General features: G+C 35.1%; 1 protein-coding gene across 2 annotated transcripts; it reads right to left on the minus strand.

The window, feature by feature from the left end:
- Nucleotides 1–15707: 15707 nt before the first annotated feature.
- LOC122296313 lies at nt 15708–21736 on the minus strand. Of its 2 annotated transcripts, XM_043105903.1 has the most exons (7): nt 20048–21735; nt 19386–19441; nt 18309–18578; nt 17965–18201; nt 17530–17649; nt 17250–17378; nt 15708–16469 (listed from the first exon to the last, which is right to left on the minus strand). In XM_043105903.1, exons 1-7 carry the CDS (start codon nt 21705–21707, stop codon nt 16449–16451), a joined length of 2493 nt encoding a protein of 830 aa, XP_042961837.1. In that variant the 5' UTR covers nt 21708–21735; the 3' UTR covers nt 15708–16448. The 2 variants fall into 2 exon arrangements, with proteins under 2 accessions (XP_042961837.1, XP_042961838.1); XM_043105904.1 differs by lacking the exons at nt 15708–16469; nt 17250–17378; nt 17530–17649 and having other exon boundaries at nt 18058–18201; nt 18299–18578; nt 20048–21736.
- Between the last annotated feature and the right edge of the window lie 34 nt (nt 21737–21770).

Consider the following 21770-nt stretch of genomic DNA (forward strand, 5'->3'; position numbering starts at 1 on the left):
GTGTATTGTGGGATTTTTGAGTTGTTGATATTGTATGTATGCCACTAATTTTTTTATTGTTGATGACATCTGATTAGCCTTGTAGATAGACGAAGAGAATATTTTGTAAAAAAAATACCCCCAGACTCCAACTCTCCTCTCTCCCCTTTCCCTCGTATTCCCAAGCCTCCCTCTTATCTCAGTTTCTCTCCAATTTTTGCACATCCATCTCTCAAAGAAGAAATCGACGCAGAAATCTCATCTTGGTGTCCAACAATTGACTAGTTCTCAAAGAAGAAATCGAAGCAAAACCCATTTGAAATTTACAAGCTAGTTCTTGATTTTTCTTAGCTTTTTTCTTTATGGATTTTTTTTTAATCATTAAAGTTCTTCTTTTTGTTTGAGCTAGTGAATTTCTTGAGTTTGTGGATTTGCTTTCAGACTCCGCTCCATCTTTTACGTGTATATATATTGGTTAAAATCAGCTTTAAGTTGTTAGGTTCGGAGTGAATAAATTTCCTTAATTTTGCCTGATGCAGGATTAGAAAGCAACTAATTGGATGTTAAGGGTAGTAAATATGTGTAGAAAATATTGGATCTCATCTACTACTTGATATTACTCGTGAAACTTCACAAGTTTTGCTATATATTTACACTTCTTTTTAATTATTGAACAAAATTGTATCCAAGATAACACATTTAAAGGAAATTAGCAAGACTTTTTTAGAAACATCCTAATATAGCATTCGTGTTTTACATACAATTAAGTGAGACTTTAACTGCCAAATCATTGATATTGTTTGAAACCATGATTCAATGTTAAGTTTAGGCCAATATAGGAAAACCATGATTCATCTTGTAGTTTGTGATCTATAGTAGCGTCTGGGTTGATTAATGGACTTTAACGTTTTATTTAAAAACTGTCAATGGAGGAGGAACCTTTTAAGAGGGAGAGAAAAAGGGGGGAGGGGAATGCCTTGACTAGATGGTCTGAAGATGTAGCTGTAATTCTTTGGCTCTTAGGTTGCTTTGTTGTTTCAGACAATGTTAATTTGGGTACTGCTTGTGGAAAATATGTTTTAGTTTGTATGAGTACAAAATCACATGAAAGACTTGGATGTTTGTTTCCATATCTTCATTTCTTTCCAAATCTCTTCTCATAGAAGCTACTAGATTGGTCTCTCCAAAGCTCTTCTTCCATAGTTGTTTATTTTATGAAGTCCTATATGTACATTGTGCCCTTTTCCTCACTTAAGTTGTTAATTTGAAGCCAAATCTATAAAGGCTCTCAATAGTTTGTTTATTAATAATCATTTCTAAGTTGTTGTTTTGAAATTTAAGTTGTTGGATTATGTAATTATTACGAGTGTAGGGTTGATATAATTCAGTGGCCTAAATTATGTTTTGCCTAGTGTGGGGATTTTGTAATTATTGAAATGAAGCTAGTATGTTTTGCTTGAATTGGTGCTTAAATTCTGAAGGTAGCATGTTTTGGATGAATTGGTACAATTAGATAAAATAAATTATAATTTGATTATTAATTAAGATATGAATTGTAGAATTGCAAAATATGATAAAAATAAAGTAGATAAAATAAAATTAAAATAATAACTTTTAAGTGGAATAGCCAAATGCAAAATCATGTCATATTATGTAAATTTTACATTTGCATTTGTATAATCCAATGCTAATGCTCTAAGTAATTAATATTTGAAGTAACTCGATACATGTCATAAAACTGAATAACAATTTAAATGGGTACTCATGCCAAAAGTTCAATAGGTATTTAAATTCAATTTAAATGTTATTCATAACCTTTTTAATTATCATTTTCATATTTTTTTAATATAATATTATGCCCAAAGCACTGTTTACAGGAGTGTTATGTGTCTGCAGGGTGTTAGATGTGGTTGATTTTTAGTAGATAAGCTGCCCACTAAATTTACGTATACAAGATACTGTTCCAGAAAAACATCTCTTCAAATAGCGTGATGGGCAAAGAGGAAGATGGAAGGTCACCTAGGCCTTCTACATCGACCCAGGTATGATACTATTTGAAAATGCTCGTAGTGTTAGATATCGTAGCTTTTACTTAATCCATGTTTTATTTTATATTGTAGGAATATCATGGTATTGCAAATCCATATGGCCCGCCGTATATGATGCCTACATATCCAAATCCATATTCGTATACTTGGGGTAGCCAGGTCAATAAATTTTGTATATTGATTTTTTTTTTATTTATTTTTTTACGTACGTGGATTTGAGTCATTCTAATGCAGTGGGTAATTGCAGCATCTGGCAATGCCACCCTTGGGGCCAAACATGCCATACCCTCCGTCGAGTAATCTGGAGAAGTTGAGACGAGGTGAAGATACAACTCAGGTAGTTATTTAAAGTCACTTTTTATGGTTTTTCTTGTACCTCTGTATTTTCCTTAATGAATAACACAATAAGGAAAATACAACATTCAGCAATGTCGCATGACGAACCAACTATGCCCTATCCAAATTGCGCAAGTGGTTCATCATCTATACCATTTAGTGTTGAAAGTGAAAAGAATGTTGGAGGTACACTTTTAACAATATGATATTAACATCCATTGTATATAATAAAAATGGCAATACTAACCTTGTCGCATTTCCTTTTAAGAAACTTCACCCGACATAAATATATCTCCAAATGCGGAGCAGATGTTTGAAGTATTAGATGAAGATAATAAAGTTAAGCCTCCGAAAGCCGGTATGAAATTTGGTACTGATAAAGAGATTTTAGATTATTACAAATGATATGCCAAACAAGAGGGTTTTGGTGTTATTATAAGAAGGACGAAGAGAGATCTAGATGAGAATGCAAAGTATGTGACGATTGCCTATGCACATGGCGGCAGGTATTATCCTAACCATAGTAATTTATCAAAGCCACGGCCAACGACAAAAATGGATTGTAAGGCGAAGGTTAATGCTCGCCTTGTGAATAGGGAATAGGTGTTGACCAGTGTCGATCTTGTTCACAATCATAGTCCTGTTAGCCCTAAAAATTCTAGATTTTTTAGATCTCACAAAAATCTAGATAAATACAGTCAGAGGATGCTCGACTTGAATGATAGAGCGGGTATTCAGATGCATAAAAATTTCCATACACTTGTGGCTGAAGCGGGGGGTATGAGAAATTGGATTTTCAAGAGAAAGATTGTAGAAATTTTATTGACAGAGCTAGACATTTAAGAATGGGTAAAGGATGTGGGAAAGCACTGAATGACTATTTTAAGAGAATGAGAAAAATAAATGATGACTTTGTGTCTGTCATGGATATGGATGATGAGTTTAGAGTTAGAAATGTCTTTTGGGTTGACGCAAGAAGTCGAGTGGCATGAGTATTTTAGAGATGTGATCACGTTCGATACAACATAGCTCACAAATAGGTATACAATGAAGAATGCCATTGGCATTGTATTCCCAAACACAAGGTATAGATATTGTCTCTAGCATATAATGCAGAAACTGCTTGAAAAATTAAGATCCCACTCGGAATACAACGGGTTGAAAACTGCCATTTAGAATGCAGTCTATGATACACAGAGTTGCGAAGAATTTGAGGAGAAGTGAGGGCAGCTAATGCATAAGTATGATGTTACTGATAATGCATGGTTGCAGGGGTTGTACACCGATAGGTCATTTTGGGTACTAGTTTACTTGAAAAGTGTATTATGGGCTGGTATGAGCACCACCCAACGATCTGAAAGCATGAACGTCTTCTTCGACGGATTTGTGCATTCCGGTACGACATTAAAAGAATTTGTCAATCAATTTGACAATGCTTTGAGGAAGGTGGAGACAGAGATGACAGCTGATTTTCAGTCCTGTAACCAAACTATCCCATGTGTATCCCCATTCAAAATGGAGAGGCAGTTTCAATCACTGTACACGAATGTAAAATTTAAAGAGGTCCAAGCAGAGGTTTGGGGGATGCTTTTATATAACCCTTCACTTGTCAGCATACAAGGTAGCATTTTCTACTTTCGATGCTTTTGAAGAAATTTCCACCCCAATGGACAATCCAAAATTATGAAGTACAAAGTTTACTTGAATGAAGAGAAATTCGAAGTTAAATGCACGTGTGCTATGTTTGAGATGAGGGGGATTATCTGTAGGCATGCATTTAAAGTTTGTCAGATGAAGTACATTCATGCTTTGCCAGAGAAATATACGTTGGAATGATGGGGGAAAGACACAAAGAGAATATACACACTGGTTAAGAGTAGCTATGATGATTGTCGGGTCAATGCAGATGCACGACGGTATGACCTTGTTGTTAAAAGATGTATAAGATTTGCGACGCGGGTATCTCGAAATGATGAGCATGTAAATGCATTCTTTCATTTTTTGGATGAGTTTAAGCAGAAGTTGGTTGGATTAGAGCCTGCGTCATGTTCAACAAAGGTGAAAGAGAATGTGGATGCTGACAGGGGTAAGAAAATATTAAGTCCACACGTTATTCGGGGGAAAAGGAGGCCGCCAACACGAAGAAACGTCCCAATGGTCGAGAAGTCTGCAGGAAAGAGAAAGAAAAAAAAAAGGTATTACAATTTGCTCCATAAGTTGTGTAGATATTGAATTGCAGACATATGGGTTCCTAATAGATGTTATTTTCTATTTTTCAATGTAGATTTATAGGAAAATATTTGATGATGAATCACAAAATATTAGCCATCCAGTGTCGAAAGTTAGTTCTACTGTTGACGAGGTTGTTACTCCAACCCAGCAAAGTAATGTAACACAAGTAACGCCTCCAGCCATGATGAGGTTTCAATCATTATTTCCACATTGTCGCATTTTTATATTTTCCATCAATGTTCCATTTTTAATTTATATTATATTAATAAGGACATTTTGCATATCTTTAGGCTACGCCGAGCTTTCCATGTGAAACTTAGCATTGGATAGTCCTCGGATTTGAGTTCACCAGTTTGATGCATTTTGATTACTATTTTTAGCTACCTTGCAGTGTATGTGCTACAAAAGTTAAGTATTACAAAGTTAGTAAGTGGGTTTTGACATTGACAATGTTTTATTTATTTTTTTTAATTTTCTGCAATACATACACGTATAGTATATTAATCAGATTGGTAATGGTGTTATTATAAATTTCAACATCACTTTTGCATTTATGAATGACAAAATTTCATGTTTTCTTTTAGGTCTCAGCATTCCAAAGCAGAACTTGGGGCAATAATCCCTTATTTTAATCTCTCTACTGATATTATAACACATATCACACGAATTTGTATGAAATTTATAGTGCACAAATGCATTACTGGGTGGGTAAGAAAATTAGATGCGGATGCTTTGCGTTATTTTAATTTTTCAAAAGCATATATATATATATATATATATATATATATATATATATATATATATATATATATATATATATATATAATCCAAGTTATCTCTAATACATTCAGTGTAACAGCCCGCTAGAAATTCAATTGTGAAATTTCTATTAACTTTAGGAACCTCGTGAAAACCCCATAAGTTTTCACGAATCCATTAATCGTATAAGTTTTTGTCTAACTACATAGTTAGTGTTATTATTTACTATGGTATCAGAAGTGTGTTTTTGATTATTGGAGATAGTTAGAAGTGTCAAAATGTATTATGGTTTGTGCCATTAGACTCGGAGGGTTATTTAAAGTCTTATGGCGCAATAACATTTTTTCATATTTTCGGACAAAACGTCTGTTCAAAACTGTAGATATTATTGGATAAAAAGAAATATCTTGAGGTAATTTTCATGAATATTATTGGGTAAAAATATTTTGAGTTGATTTTTATAGATATTATTAGATAAAAATATCTTAAGTTGTTTTTTTTGTAGATACTATTGGATAGAATATTATGAGATAATCTTTTATAGCTATGTTGGGTAGGAGAAAACTACACTCAACTCTCAACTCCAGTCTCATCTCTTCCATATCTCATCCATAAGTATCTCCAGCCGCCTCTCCCCACGAAATTATCTTCAATTACACCTTCCAATAAAAGATTATCAAACACTCTCTCTCGGACAGCTTTTAAGAGTTCTTTTGCACGCCCATTTCGAAGCTGTTGTAAGTGTTTTATCATAAAGTCTCCTTCATATAAGTTGTTCCTTTCTGAGTCTAGTTTACATGGATATCTTATTTGCCACATTTGAAAATCATTTGGTCAGTCAAATATTGTGTAAACTATAGAAAGGTCATTCTGGGAGATAAACTGGAGAATATGTTATAGTTTGGAGTTTTTGACCAAGCTAATGGATAGATATTGGTCCAAAATTTTTATGGAGTATTGTTAATATGTATATATGACTATTGGTTGAGGAGTTTTGCATGATTAAAGGTTTTGATGAAAGATTTTCATAGATTTAGAAACTTAGAAACTGGAAGAGGAAAAACAGTTTCTGTTTTGAGAAAGTTTAACTCTTTGGTGGTCTAAACCTATTCTAATAACTTTGATAACATCTTATATACATGTTATATTATTATTTTGAAGATATTTGATGTTAGTTTCAAAGATATGAAATTTTATGCAAAAAGATATTCAGATAAGCCAAAGTGTGGATATTCTTGGCTAAATTTATATTTTGATTAATTTCTAACCATGTGATCTTGAATTAGAAGCTTATATATGTTTTAGGATATCTTTTTAAACCATGTAATAGTTTGGTTTGAAAATCATATATTTATAAGTCATAGATCAAGAGATTTATCAAAACTAGTAGAGGAAAAAGTTTCTGTTTTTGGACTAAGTGTAAAACCAAAAACTCCAAATGTTATTTTGTGATTTTGGTGACTTTAGTTTGATGATTTAAAGCATGGTTGATATTAGGATGATATTATGAATATGTTAGAAGTAAGATTTGATTTTTGAAATTCTTGGAGATGTTTTGATTTAAGGTCAAAACTTGTGATTCAAGTGCTTGGATCTTTTTACAAAAAAAGTTTGGTATTGATTATTAGCTTTTTCTAAATGGATGTTTTAAGTATGGTTTTGAACTTAGGATTGGAAGATATTTGTTGCAAAATTTTGGTTTAAGCATGAGTTTTGAAGTTGGAAGGAATTGCAACAAAAATAAGGAAAATGGCCTATGAATGTTTCGGCCATAGTGTGTTCTTCATAGTTGTGTTTTGTTTAAAATTTTTCTGAGTTGATATTTAAGTTTAGGACAAAATTGACATGAGGAATGTAAATTTTGGAAACTTTTGGAGTTAGTATGCAAAATCCTTAAGTTATGGGTAAAACGGTCATTTTCCCACATGTAGAGAGTAAAATGAAAATTTTACTCTTTAAGTTAGTATTTTCCATATTTCAAATTATTAGTAATTTAGTTTTAACTTTTAGAATCACTAATTACAGTTCCTCGTGATCGCACTTGAAGTTTTATAAGAAACGCGGAGATCGAGGTAAGTTAGTTTTTAACTTACTAGCAGTCTACTGTGTATGTGTGCTAAGTAAAGGAACTACAGTGTATGTATGTGTGTTATCATATATGTCATGCCATGCCAAGTTATCACGTAATTGTCTATTATACTGAATTTATTCTGTCGTCAATTTTTATCTGTTACATAATATATTCTGTCATGTATTACTGTACCATACAAGTACGTCATGCTAAGTATGTCATCTATTACATGTATGTCAAGTCATGTAATATTCACTGTTGCAAGTATGTCATGTTAAATATGTTGTCTATTATATGTTATGCAATGTTACGAAATATTTCTATCTCAAGTTGGTCATGTATTTCAAGTTATATTCAAGTCACGTTATGTTACGTCGGGGCTTCAGTCATTTCGTATTCCAGTCACGTTTCATCTTGATTACTTATGTATGGGGTCACAGCAATTGTGACGCATACACTACATGAAACACAGCAATTGTGACACGTAGAATACATGGGGCCACAACAACTGTAGAGTATGTATTTTTTCATGTTAAGTCAAGTTTGTGTAGAATACATGGGGCCACAACAACTGTGGAGTATGTATTTACGCGTAGAATACATGGGGCCACAACAACTGTGGTGTATGTATTTTTCATGTTAAGTCAAGTTTGTGTAGAATACATGGGGCCACAACAACTGTGGAGTATGTATTTACACGTAGAATACATGGGGCCACAACAACTGTGGAGTATGTATTTACACGTAGAATACATGGAGCCACAACAACTGTGGAGTATGTATTTTTCATGGTAAGTCAAGTTTCAGATCAAGTTCATGTCAAGTCAAGTTCAGTTCTTGTTTCAATTTAAGTTATGTCAATTATGCTATGTTGTATGCCAAGTTATGCTTTAATTACTTATGAATTTGATTATGCATTTATGCTTTTACTGTCATGCATGCATCATTAGCTTGTGTGGAAGTTTTTTGTTAACTTACTGAGATTTGTAATCAAATCTCACTTTGATAGTCCCGACTACCATTCCCCCCGAATGGTAGATCTTGTTACAGGACCTGAAGGAGAATCATGAGCTGATCAACTAGACACAGATGACTAAGCGACGGTGCGACGTCAATGTTAATATAGTAGTTAGCGTAAATTACTACTTGTACAATAGAGTTGCATCTTTAGTACTTTTTGGATCATAACCATTTTGGACTAGTGTTGTGATCTATTCAATGGATCTTTATGTATGAAGTATGTTTTAAGCATTTGGGATATTTTCAATTTGGTGCATAGTATTACTAAAGAAAAAAATTATCCGCTGCGAATATTGCATAATGTTAGATGCATGTTAGAAACATTGCATCTTATATATCATGAACGGGGGCAGGTAACCTTGTGTTGCATGTCTTGACGCTTCAAATGTCCGTCCGATCCAAAACGGAATTTGGGGGCGTCACATTCAGGAACTCCCTTGATGTTGGTAACGTTTTAATCTCACTCTTTAACGTCTTTTTGGTTATGCACATGCAATTTTTATGGGGGGAGAGAATGATCATCATCATCTTAGTCTTCTACCATTGAAATATGGGGAAAGTAATGATTATTATCGTGGCGTCTGACCCATACGGAGTGAAACATAACATACCAATGAACCTCCATATTTTATTTATTGAGAATTAGAAGCTAGACTTCTCATTCCATTGTGCTTTATAATAAATTTATTAGAAATGTGAATATTTATGAAAGTTTATTATATATGTGTAGGACCTAAATAAATTAAGATATTTGCATTTAATATTTTGTTGATCTACTTACAGATGGTACTAGTAGTGGGTGCTTTTTGATCCTACAAGATCTTCCTTGGAATGTGTTTGTATTTTGACTTTATTTTGGAGGCTATTGCAAAGGAGTTGAAAGGAGAATCACTTTTGTAAAGGAAGTTGAAAGTTTGAATCACTTTTGTAAAAGAATTTGTAGAGGTAGAAAAGAATTTATTTGTAATCAGGACATAGTTGTATATTACTTGGATAATTTATTTATTTGTAAATAAATTAGTAGATGAAATGGAGCATATTGCAGCAGGTAGTTCATAATTAGGTCATTCCTTACAAATAAGTACATGGTAATATTGCATATGAACTTCACTTGACAATTTCACATACTACCTGGAATTATAAACTTCTTTGAGTATAACATGTTTGTTGGATGTTGTATTAAAACAGGGTTGTCCAGCTAATGCATAATGGCAGAATGAATGCAAAGACCCAATTTTAGTTGATGTAAATTACAATTATATGCAAACAGCTAATGCATAATGCCAGAAATTCAATGCAAACAGGTTTGATGAATGCCTAATAGTTGCAGGTTATGAAATAAAATTTCTTTAGTACGTGCAAAAAATGGGTTTCAATGCTAAGGAGTCGGCAACCAATTCCTTGGGTAGTGTGGTTGGCGTAGAACAGAGCTGTTTTATGATAGTAGTGTATGTATTTCACATTTGAGGCACTCTAGCCCCCATTGAATAGACAGACAGCTTTAAACTAGGCACAAATAGACAGTTAAAATTATAATATGCTTGTATTTGACAAATGCATAAATAGGCTTTTCTACTAAAAACACTCAATTGTAGTCCTTACAAAGCCAAATGATATTCACAACCAGAATCTTGGCAAGTTGTTTTAATTTATCCAAAAATCTTGCCAACCTTACTTTCAGAAATGCAAAATTAATATCCATAATCAACTGTCATATTTGCACATGTTAGGATAAGATAAAGTTATTTACATCTAAAATATTTCATGATACATCTACATTTAGAACCAAACTATTATAAGAGATACAATCCAAAATAAACACAAGAAAATACGACCAATCCTATTCTCTACTATCCTTCTTCCAAGTTCGCCCTCTTGCTTGTTAAGCATATGCTCTCTCTACTAGTTTGTTCTTTTCTTTTTGAGCTTCATATTCACGCAACAATAAAGCATTCTCCCTCTTCTGAAGTTCATTCTTTCTTGTCTTATTTACATTCTCACATACTACTGATTGGAATATATCTTCCAAAATAAAGAATTGACATCTTGGTTCTCCCTGTGGACAATTCAAGAACTTCAAGCTCCATTACTAAAGAATTTTGTACATACATTCAAAAGCAATCCAAAAAAGGGGGAGGTTAATTACCGTGTAATAATTTAGACAAGTATAAAATTTCCTTCCAGGATTTTAATGGGTGTGGGAGATCTTTAATGGCGATTTCAAACCACACCAACAAGTCTGTGATTCAATTTCAAGATTATTAACCACAGAGGATGATGATTGACTCGATGTCATAGTTGATTTACATGATGATTGACAAATGATCACCAGAAAATATTAAGCAACATCGAACGCAATGACTACTTTAAGCCAAAAAAATTAAGTTATATAGAATAGCAACAATATCATGAAAAATTCAGGTAAAATATAGAAGATGTTTCCTACTTAAGCTCTGTGATGGAGCAGCAGTGTAATATTTTCTTGACATTATAATTTCTTTAATGGTTTCAAACTTTCATATCAAGAGTAATTAATGAGAAGATATATGATTTGAAGGCAGAGTACAAGGGGCTTTCTTCCTTCCAAGCTCTCTTACATATAGATATAAATTTCTTTAATGGTTTCAAACTTTCATATTAAGAGTAATTAATGAGAAGCTATGTGGTTTGAAGGCAGAGTACAAGAGGCTTTCTTCCTTCCAGGCTATCTTACATATAGATATATGTTTTGGACAACCTCTAATATCTTCCTTCTTCTTTTCAAAATCAGCACTCAATGCTCAATTCAAATCTTACAATCTAAAATATGCATATGTGTCTATCAATTTTCATTTCATTTTGAAAATTGAATTAATAAACCAACAAAAGGAAGAGAGACATCCAGCCCACCTTAAAATTAAATATTTTTCATTCACAATATACAAATAATAATGTTATTGATGATGGTGATAATCTAGTTAACCCTTTTTCGATCGTTAATAAGGCTTAACGAGTTAAAAAATTAATATATGCCATCCTACAGTAACTAGCATACGATGAGATCATGAGAGAACTGTTTCAAACATCCAAGAAGAGGCATATAATTTACTAAAATACCAAATAAAACACACATAAGATTTAGCTACAACTAAACAAACATATCTGATATCCAAATGGTTTTGGCAAAATTGTTAACTGTTTAATTGGCAATTATTTTACATTCAACACTTAACATAGTTCATAACAGAGAGCTTTTACAAATACAAAATATAATTTACAAGGGATGTAAAAACCTAATTTCTAAAGGGGTTGTTCATTTGGAGTAAAAAAAGTACTAGGGTTTTCAATCAATTTTTGCTTTTGTGCATTGTACCATAGAAACGATACATGGCCCTTAACATTGGAATTCAGAGCTTCCCAAAATCTAAAGAAAGGAAAGGGTAACTTGAGTTGAATACAGACTTGCAGTTCCCAAAATTTGGTTCTTTAACCTAATTTCTAAAGGAAAGGCCCTTAACATGTGCGACTGAGCAATAAGTCCCATTAAAGTGTGGAAAATGCAAAAACTCAGAAAGAGAGAGAGAGAGAGAGAGAGAGAGAGAGAGAGAGAGAGAGAGAGAGAGAGAGAGAGAGAGACGCAGCATTCAAAGGTAGACATTTTAAACGAATTGGATAAAAAAAAAACATACCTTTGACGACGATTTCTTCAACTAAAGGGGGTGAGGGAGATGGGTCTTCAAAAGTTGCGGTCAATCGGTCCAGCGGCTCATGGATGAAGCGGAGAAGGGTTGAGAGAGAGAGCGCAGGGTTGAGAGAGCAAAAAAAAAAAAAAGCATAATTAGAGAGATAGAGACACAGAATCTCTCATAGATACACAGAATTGGAAAAAAAAACGTACCTTTGACTTCGAATTGGTCCAGTTGCTTGGAGCTGAAGGAGAGAAGGGGTGAGAGAGAGAGAGAGAAGGGGTGACTCGAGAAGAGAAGGGGTGAGTGTTCTGGTTCGAGAGGGAGGAGTGTCGAGACTAAAGGGGGCCGATTTCTAGGATTCGAGACTTAAGGGGGTCTTGGCGTGCGTTTTGGTGCGAGAGAAGAGTCTGAGGGGGAGGCGTGTTTTGGTCATAAATGAGGGGTATGAGGGAGAGGGGGAAGAAGGAGAATGAAGCTTCGAGTGAGAGGTCTTAGGGAGAAGTGGGAGAATGAAGTAGCGAGGGTTTCAGTTTTACTAAACCGAATCGTGTTGATTGGACCGGGTTCGCCACATCAGGAGTGTGGCGTGCGATTAGGGAATCGGGGGATGGATAGATTTATTGTTTTCAAAATTATTTACAGCGGCGGGACATAACTGCGCATGGGACCTATATGTATTACCAACATCAGTTAGCACGTATGGCCTAAATACTAGTCAAAATTGCAGAGTTGCTTGATGGGAAGGTGAAGTGGACTGGTGGAGTCGAAAACTATGACTCCCACTAATGTGCATGTATGGTAGTGGAGGATAGTTGCTTGTGTTTGATTGTTAGATTTAACTGAAATCAATTCAGTTTTAATATAATTTTTAGTTGAGTCTAACATTCAAAAAATCAACTCTTAAATAAATTAAACTTATCTTAACGTAAAACCTCTTTACATATAAGATCCACAATATTTTTTAATTCAAAATCTTTTTATACATGAGACCCACAATCTTTTTCAACTTCCTATAAATATCTTTAAACTCATCTTAACATCTAAACACATCTAAATTTATATTAGGTAGGACCCACAAAATTCACTCTACTCTCTCAATACACTACTATTTATAAAGAGTTCAACTTATTTCAATTCAACTCAACATCCAAATATAACCTTAAAAAAAAAAGAGAGACGAGACAAATATTGGAAAAGAAATATGAAAACAATATGAAGTGGTGGCTTCAAGAATATGGAAAAACTAAGGAAAAATGAAAGAAATTTAAGAGATGAAGGGAAGGAGGGAACTGTTAAAGGAAGATAGAGGCTGGGTTGCCAGTGACGAGGGTTTTGGGTTTTCATTTTTCTCTATTTATGGTGAGTTGTCTTGATTCTTCCAGCATTTTTTGGGAGGTTCTTTCTTACTTATATTTTGCAAGGGCGTTCAAGATTATTTTCTGAGTATCCCTTAAAAAGACATGCACTCTTGTTTCACATGCATATGATAATTGGCCAGATCATGAAGGTAGTCACACAATATTATAATGCAATTAAAATCTTAAACTTTTGGTTGCATTTGGACTTTGAGAAAAGTTGAGTTGAATCGTGCATAATAGTATTTTGTAATCCCATTGAAATGAATTTTACTTTTTTAGATTGAGATGGATTTAACTTTTAAGGTTGAAATATACGAAATAAATTAAGAAAAGTTTAACTTTGTTATAAGAAGTTGAAAATGTATTAAGTCTTATCAATGATTTTGTTATAAGAAGTTGAAAATGTATTAAGTCTTATCAATGATTGCTTTGAGATAATTGAATTTGATTCAACAACCAAACACATCTTATCTACACCATTTGAAATGTTTACCAAGTCTCGATTTGTTCCATTTTTCCTTAAAATTGTTCCTTTGTTGTTGTTGAAGCCCACTTGGGTTGATCTTTTATGTTATAATAATTTCTTTGTGCCTGTAATTGTATTATGGTATACATGAATCTACATATCAGTGGGGGAAAACATGGCCTCGTGATAGAAATCAGTTTGGGGGGCAGGAGGAGGTGGTTTTGTCATACAGAAAATATACACAGCAGGCTTACACTTTTTTACACCATTAAAAAATGTAATTTTACTATTTTACCCTCCTTTATTTTACACTTCAAAAACGATGGTGTGTTGAGTGTAAGGCTATTGTGTAGCATGTCTCTTTGTCATAATTCTCATCTTAAAAACAGACACTCAAATTCTAAATTTCACGTACCATTTTAAATCTCTCCTGTCAAGCAAACGATCTCCAAATTCTAGTTTTGCATGCAGAGAATTACAAGAAGAAGAAAAAGAAAATTGCAGATGAAACTGGGTGAGTAAAAATTTTGAGATGAGAATTTTGAATTTTAAGATGAAATATTAAAATATTATTACTATTTTGAAATTTGAAAAAGTTAAATTATTTATTATATTTTATATGAAAATTTAAGAAAATTGTAATGATGATATGAGAATTTTAAATTTGAGATAAAAATTTTATAGTGCCAAACCGAACCCAATTCTAAGGGTAAAAACTAAGCAGTAAATATGGAGGCAAATAGTATTTATCTGTCGACTTGTGTTAGGTTGAATCAATATTGTGGTGCTTTATGTAATATGGTTCCATACCTATTAACATACTTATCAACGGCAGATACGATCACATAAATCATGTTAATGGAAAACTCAGATGGCATTCAGATTGATTCAAATGCTCGTATCCTTAAAGATTGAAAATATTCAATAGCCAAGTCAAAATGGGAAAAAGTAGGGGTGGGCAGCGGGGGCCCGCCCCCCGCTACCCTGCCCTCGTCCGCCCCGCCTTCGCATGGACGGACGGGGTACCCCGCATCGCACATGCCGGGGCGGGGTCCCCCGCCCTGCATGAAATATCCTAAGCGGGGGCGGGGGATGGGCAAGGCTCAACCCCGCTCCGCTTTTCCTCCGCCCCGCACTTCAGTTTATATTTATAAATATATATTTATATTTTATAAATTGTATATATATAAATATATATTACAATTTGTTAGACTTGTTCACAAGAGTCACAAGAGAGTGAGACTTGTTCACAAGATTGCAAATGACATGGACACCCTAGACCACCTTATATAGAATTCCAATGTCATACAAGAGTCTTACTTGAGTAATGTGGGACTTAAGTCTAGCAAATTTAAAAATTAATAACATAACTTTTATGTTAATAATTTTTAAATTATTATTATATATATAAATTTTAATTTACGATTTAATTATATATTTTTTTAGACCCAAAATATTTTTTAAACCCAATGGAACATAGTGTTCCTGAAGTGGGGGGGGGGGGGGGGCGGGCGGATGGTGTGTTCGCCCCGCCCCCCCGACACCGGGGCGGGGGGCCCCGCCCCCGCCTCCCGGGGGCGGGGTGCGGGATAGAATATCCATCCCCCCCCCCCCAACATATGCCGGGGCGGGGTGCGGGGAAGGGGTGCCCCCGCAACCGCATATGCGGGTAGCACCCCTAGGAAAAAGAATAAAAATATCTAAAGTCTAATGAGAGAGTTTGAAGCTTGAAAGGGGGGCTCACCCATGGGTGAAACAGAAGAGGGAGTCTGTATAAAAATAGCAACATGGATCTTTTCTAATTTTCAACTATCCCGCCAATGAGTCTTTACAATCTTCAATTATTTTCGTAGTACACTTCATATTCACAATAGAGGAATGTTTGTTATTCATCCTGAAATTTTATAATCCTCAGTCACACCATGTGATACATTTTATGTGACTTTTCACTGAGTGATTGACATAAGAAGCCACCAATGATACATTGAATTGCTTGACCAAATTGGATAATCCAATGAAGAGAGAGATAAGGCATAGCAATTAATGCTCATGTAGAGTCCATATTGCCTGAAATCCTTTACGGCAACTTTCGGACAACATTAAGCATTGTAGAATCTACAAGTGTCTATTTCTCTCCAGAATTGGAATATCCAATTTGGTTAGACAATCAAAGAAGATCTCTATTTAATTTGGAAGCCATTTAAAATGCCCCACATTAACCGGTGTGACTGGAAATGATAAAATTCAGAATGAGAAAAATACCTCACACTTACATCTTAATATATTTTGTGGAAATAATTACAGAACCTGGTATTACGCTAAAACCTACCGGATCTAGTGATCGAAGTGCATTGATCACATTCGACTTAATAACCTGGAGAGTCAAACTGGGAGTCACAAATCCAGCATGACACCGAAATTGAGCAACTCAATGAAACTGCAAAGAACTGAGGCTGGCACTGCTCGATGATGTAAAGAAAAGAAACAACAGCATACTAGGTGCCACTATGATCACTTTCCATAATAATACACCTGGGACAATCGAATTAAGATTTCGTGACTTAGCATTAATATGTAGCAAAATCAAATGTGAATCTTCAATAGAATGGCTATATGGAATGCTTATCTCAACCAAAAATTATTGAAATAAAAAAGCTCAGATAGTTTTTTCCTTTTTGAATTCCTTTTCCAAGCAAACTACAAGAAATTAACAATGAAATTGGTTGTTTCTTACCACGGGCTAAGAATAAAATCTCAGGGTATTCATTTCCATCTCTATTTCCTATGTAGTATTAACTCTCTCTCTCTCTCTCTCTCTCTCTCTCTCTCTCTCTCAAGGTCTTTCCTTTGAACGGATAGTCTAAAGACTTTCTCTTGAACAGCAAATTAACCAAAATGGAAGGACTATTTCTTCAAATGATATTTAATTTTAGCAGAATAAAAAAACTCCAATATGAGCAATTAGAAAAGGACAGAGAGACAGAGAAAAAGAAAAATAGAGAAATAACAAAGTGTGTAGAGTTATGATGAAATTTCATGATCAGATAAATGTAACATATTGATTAGTTTCTAGAGGACACATTCCACAAAGGGAAAAATAATCAGAAACCAAGAACATTCGTTATGGTCATCCAGGAAAAAAATGTAGGTACATATCTGTAGATATTTACATCTATCATAGATGATAGATGTAAATATCTACAGATATAATTCATCAAAAAAAAAGAAGATATTTACATCTATTATAGATTGCCAAAGAATGCCTGAAGTGTGAGTCTCTCGTAAATTTATATCGCATAAAATGTAGCATACCTTGATAGACCTATCAGCACAACCAACTATTAGCTTCCCTTTCCAGCAAAACAAAGCTGTAATTACAGAATCGCAAGGGATGGACCCAGTTGGTATGACATCTATTTGAAACTCATCTCCAGATAATTCCTACAAGTCAATACTAAGTTAATGAGTCTCAAAAACCCAGAAAAGAACTCAAATTCATGGGTGAAAAAAAGCCAACAGCAACAATGGATCAGCTACATTTGAGAGTTCATTCTGTAATATTTAGTGGCATCTGGAATTCTTTTATGCATACCTGTACTTTGACACTTTTGTCCCAACCTCCTGTAAATAGCCATTTACCCTCCACACTAGCAGTAAATATAGCACCATTGTGTAATTTTGTCGATTTCATTAGTGCATCATTCCTCCAGACCTGAGTGGAGTGGCAAAAGCATATGATTACTTAGCAATGAAGTCCATCAGTATAAAAAAAAAAAACAAAAAACAAAAAACAAAAAAAAAATGCAAATATTTATGTTAAGTGCTAGAAATTTCCCATCTGTTCATTAGACCTAACTTTCTTTGAATGTATACAAGGCAATTTTAGGATCTTGACAAATGGAATAACTAATTATTTTAGACAGGCTATTAAATGACCATCTTGAAAGTCTAAATTCACATCTAGGTGATGTCAAACTACCCAATGACTAAACTAACCCTGCCCCTGCAAGGTTTGAGAATATAAAACCTTGATACATCCATTTTCATGAGCTGCAACTAGCATGTGCCCATCAGCAGCAAGGGCCAGGACAGTGGTCACATTGCCAGGCATATCTTCCCCCAATACTGCTAATGGACTATGATCAATAAGACTCCATAATCGGATTGTTCCATCCCAACTTCCACTGTAAAGAATCCCATCACATACTGCAAGAGTGGAAACGACTGATTTATGTCCAATCATTGTGCATGATAGAGTGCCATCCTGGGAAAGACCAAAAAAGAAAAAAAAAAATAGAGTTCATACATCTTCACATATCATTGAAAATATATATGCAAAATCACATATCACATGATAATACAAGGAATCACCCGCAATGACCATCCTTTTATCGTTTTATCTCCACTGCCAGAATAGATATGACCATTTCCTGAAATGGTCAGGGCATGAATACCGCTATAGCGCCAATCTTTCTGCTCATACCATTTCTTTAAAGGATCCTGCCCTAGAGGGACAGTACTACTCCAGACAAATATACCACCGCCACTATCACCACTTATGCACACTTTTTCTTCATCCACATAAACTAGAGCCATGACTCTATGTTCATGACCTCTAAATGTGTGTACATGAGAGAAGTCCTGCATGATATACATGCCAAAGAAAATTATTAGAATTGCAATAACCAAAATTTAAACATAAGATTAAAAATAAAAAATAAATCAAATAATTTTTTTTATATAAGAGTAAAACTTTATTGATACTTATTGAAAAAAAAAAAAGAGTAAAACTTTATTGATAGAAAAAGGCATAGCCCGGATAGACAGGAAGCATACACAGAATACACCTAGCAACCACTAAGCACCAATAAGTTTTTCTTCATAAGTTTTATTTTGCAACATGACTCCTGCTATTATACATGGTTTTCCTGAGCTAAAGACAAGAGTTGCAAGACACCGAAAAAGGATCTGACTTAAATGGTCAAACACACTTTCAAATTCACGTAAAAAAGCAATCAGCACAGATGCAGGCACCATCAAGACCCATTATAAGCCTTCTGTTCAGGTTGAAACTTTTCCTATTAATGCAAAGCAAATCCCAAAAAATGGTTCTAATATTATGTTGTAGCTTTCACATATCCAAGTTAGCAACTCTCTCTTTCATTCTGGAAAGGCAGTGCCCCAGATAAATGTGCAAGAACTCATCACTAAAAGAAAGTAGACAAACATATGCCAATACTTCATTTTATTTTATAGGGCTTTACTTACTGAATCCACTAGACTGAGATGCCGAATATTACATGTCTAACTCTAAGACAACTGAAAATTTTACTTGATAAAAAAAGTTAAGTGGAAACTAAAAGTACAATAAATTACTTAATATGATTTCCTACAAATTGAACTAGTAGTAAAACTGGTTACTTCAAAAACTGTGCCTTTAGTCTTTACCTGCAAAGACCATACACGTACAGTTTTATCCAATGAGGAGCTAAACAGAAAATCCCCTACAAGATCAGAAGAAAGTAGTCATTGAAAGCAATATACTTGAAACAACAAAAGTAGTGAAGCACCACAGTGATCCAACATTATTCATTTTCCTTTTTCTGCGAGCACATAAAAGTTTCGACACTTTGAAGTCACAGTTTCACACCTTAAAGGATTAATTATATTGAAGTAGAATATTCTGATTATGCTTAAAAACCAAGCTCAAAGCTTGAATTTGTATCCATGTAAGAGTTTCATTAAAATTTCCAAGCTCTGAATGCAAAATAAAGAAAGGTGGGGTGATCTCCTACTTAGAAGCCTTTGATTCATCATGTTTCTAATAAAGGAGAACCACCAAGACCCACGTAGCTTTTCCCACACTTTCACCATAATTACAGACACCAATATAGTCCACCACTTATCATAGAAAGTACGGGGAACTAAGAAACCTCACAGTCACGACCCTGTGCCCATTTGCAAACATCTTAATTCTCAAGTTCCAGATTTTTTAAGGAAGTCTTAACAGTCAAAACAACTGAATGGGTATGCATGGATTCTTGTCTAGTATAGAGAATAAACTTGAGATAGCATATTTGGAATCATAAAAATCCATTTACAATTCATACCTCCAACTGCTAAACCTGTAATACAATCAAGATGGCCCTGAAGATCTTTAAATTTGGTGACTCCTTTAGAGAGAACTTCAACAAAGTTTCGGTCAACCCCCTCATCACCTTGATCAATATCTTCCCCACTATCTTTTTTGTATTTTTCTGCACTTTTAGTGGGCAACCGACACAGTTTCCCAAGCATCAAGCAATGCAAAGTTCTGTCCCCTTTTACATCCTCAAGACCACCTAAGGCATCAAATTGAGGCTTGATTAACACTTCCCTTAGGCATCTTCTCACATCAGTTGCACGTGGGCGACTTTCTGGATCCAAATTCAAACATTTACGAAGGATCTGACTGGATGGGTCATATTCTGAACCCAAATTTTTCTCCAACAAAGAACTAACTTTCTCCACCCACGTCATGTGAAAAGTAGAATAATCAGAACCTTCTATGCTTATTTCTGAAATCAGTTCTGTGAATGATTTCCCAAGCATAACGATCATTAGCACACAAGCTAATGACCAAACATCTGAGCTAAAACTTAACGAATAACCTGAGGTTCCACATTCTACTGCAATGCCCTCTTTTTGCAATAACTCAAGCAAAAGCTCCGGGCTCAAAAAAACCTTGCTTTTTAACAAACTACTGAAAATCACTCCCAATGCATCATCATCAATTCTTGACCTACCAGAAACGGCTTCTATAACACTCTCATGCACCTTCATTCCTGCCACCAATACCCCACTCAAATCAACATGAACACGACTGAAATTGTCGAAAGCAAAGCATGAAAGATCCAAACTACCCAAAAGCAACCCTTCCAAATGCAAACTAATTACCGCCTCACAAATTCCCGCACCGACCAGCGAGAAAACGGACATCCCATCTTTAGTTAAACCCTCCCCATTACTGAAGTCACCCAACTTCTCCAACAAATTCCCTCTCTGTCTCTCACACACTAAATCCAAGAACCCACCATCCAAATCACCCCACAAGCCATAAACTTTATGCATCCCACTCTGTTGTCCCAAAGATGCTCTCAAGATCAAACCTAATTCATCTCTTTCTGCCTCTTCCATTCCACTCAAACATTTCATAATCCGCGCGACATAGCTATAATCAAACACAGAAGAGTCACTCACTGTAGGTAAAGAAACGATCCGTACAAGACTCACCCTTTGGTTCTCTCTGAACCCGCCTCGAATCGACAATGAAGAAGCAGACGCAGTCCTCCCATGTACCACAAGACAAATACCTTTGCCTTCGTCTTCATCGTTTGGTTCAACCAAAACGGACTCGTACGGGAGGACCCAATCCTTCCAAAGAGAATACAACTCTTCAGACCAAAATCGAGGTAAGAACTGATGGCGATCACCGTAATTCTGGGAGCGGTCCTTGTTTTGAATTTGGGGTGTGGGATTCGGGTTTTGAGGAGGACAGAGACGGAGGAGGTCGATGTTCCTGGGCAGAGCGGATGGGCCTTGAGCAGGGTACTTGACGAGCTGGTTACACGCCGGGCAGCGAATCGTCTGTGGATACCTCTGGGGCAGGTTCCCGAGGCATGCCTCGCAGGCCGTGTGCCCACAGCCGAGCACGCGTGGGACAACGCTCCCGTCGTCGTAGTTCTGGAGGCACACCGGGCACTCTGGCCATTCCATTTCACCCGACTCCATTACTGCGGAGGAGGGAGGAATCTTACAAATACGACGCCGTTTGCTAAATCAATTAAGATTTTC

Source organism: Carya illinoinensis, chromosome 15, assembly GCF_018687715.1.
Source record: "Carya illinoinensis cultivar Pawnee chromosome 15, C.illinoinensisPawnee_v1, whole genome shotgun sequence".
Taxonomy (NCBI): Eukaryota; Viridiplantae; Streptophyta; class Magnoliopsida; order Fagales; family Juglandaceae; genus Carya; species Carya illinoinensis.

Bases quoted from the DNA above. Each gene is read 5' to 3' on its own strand.
- LOC122296313 (XM_043105903.1), bottom strand. From the start codon at position 21,707: ATGGAGTCGGGTGAAATGGAATGGCCAGAGTGCCCGGTGTGCCTCCAG. The intron at 19,442-20,047 runs GTATGAATTGTA...CTGATCTTGTAG, and splicing joins TACAGGTTTAGCAGTTGGAG to GGGATTTTCTGTTTAGCTCC. The intron at 17,650-17,964 runs GTTTTATATTCT...CACTCCACTCAG, and splicing joins ATGAAAATGGATGTATCAAG to GTCTGGAGGAATGATGCACT.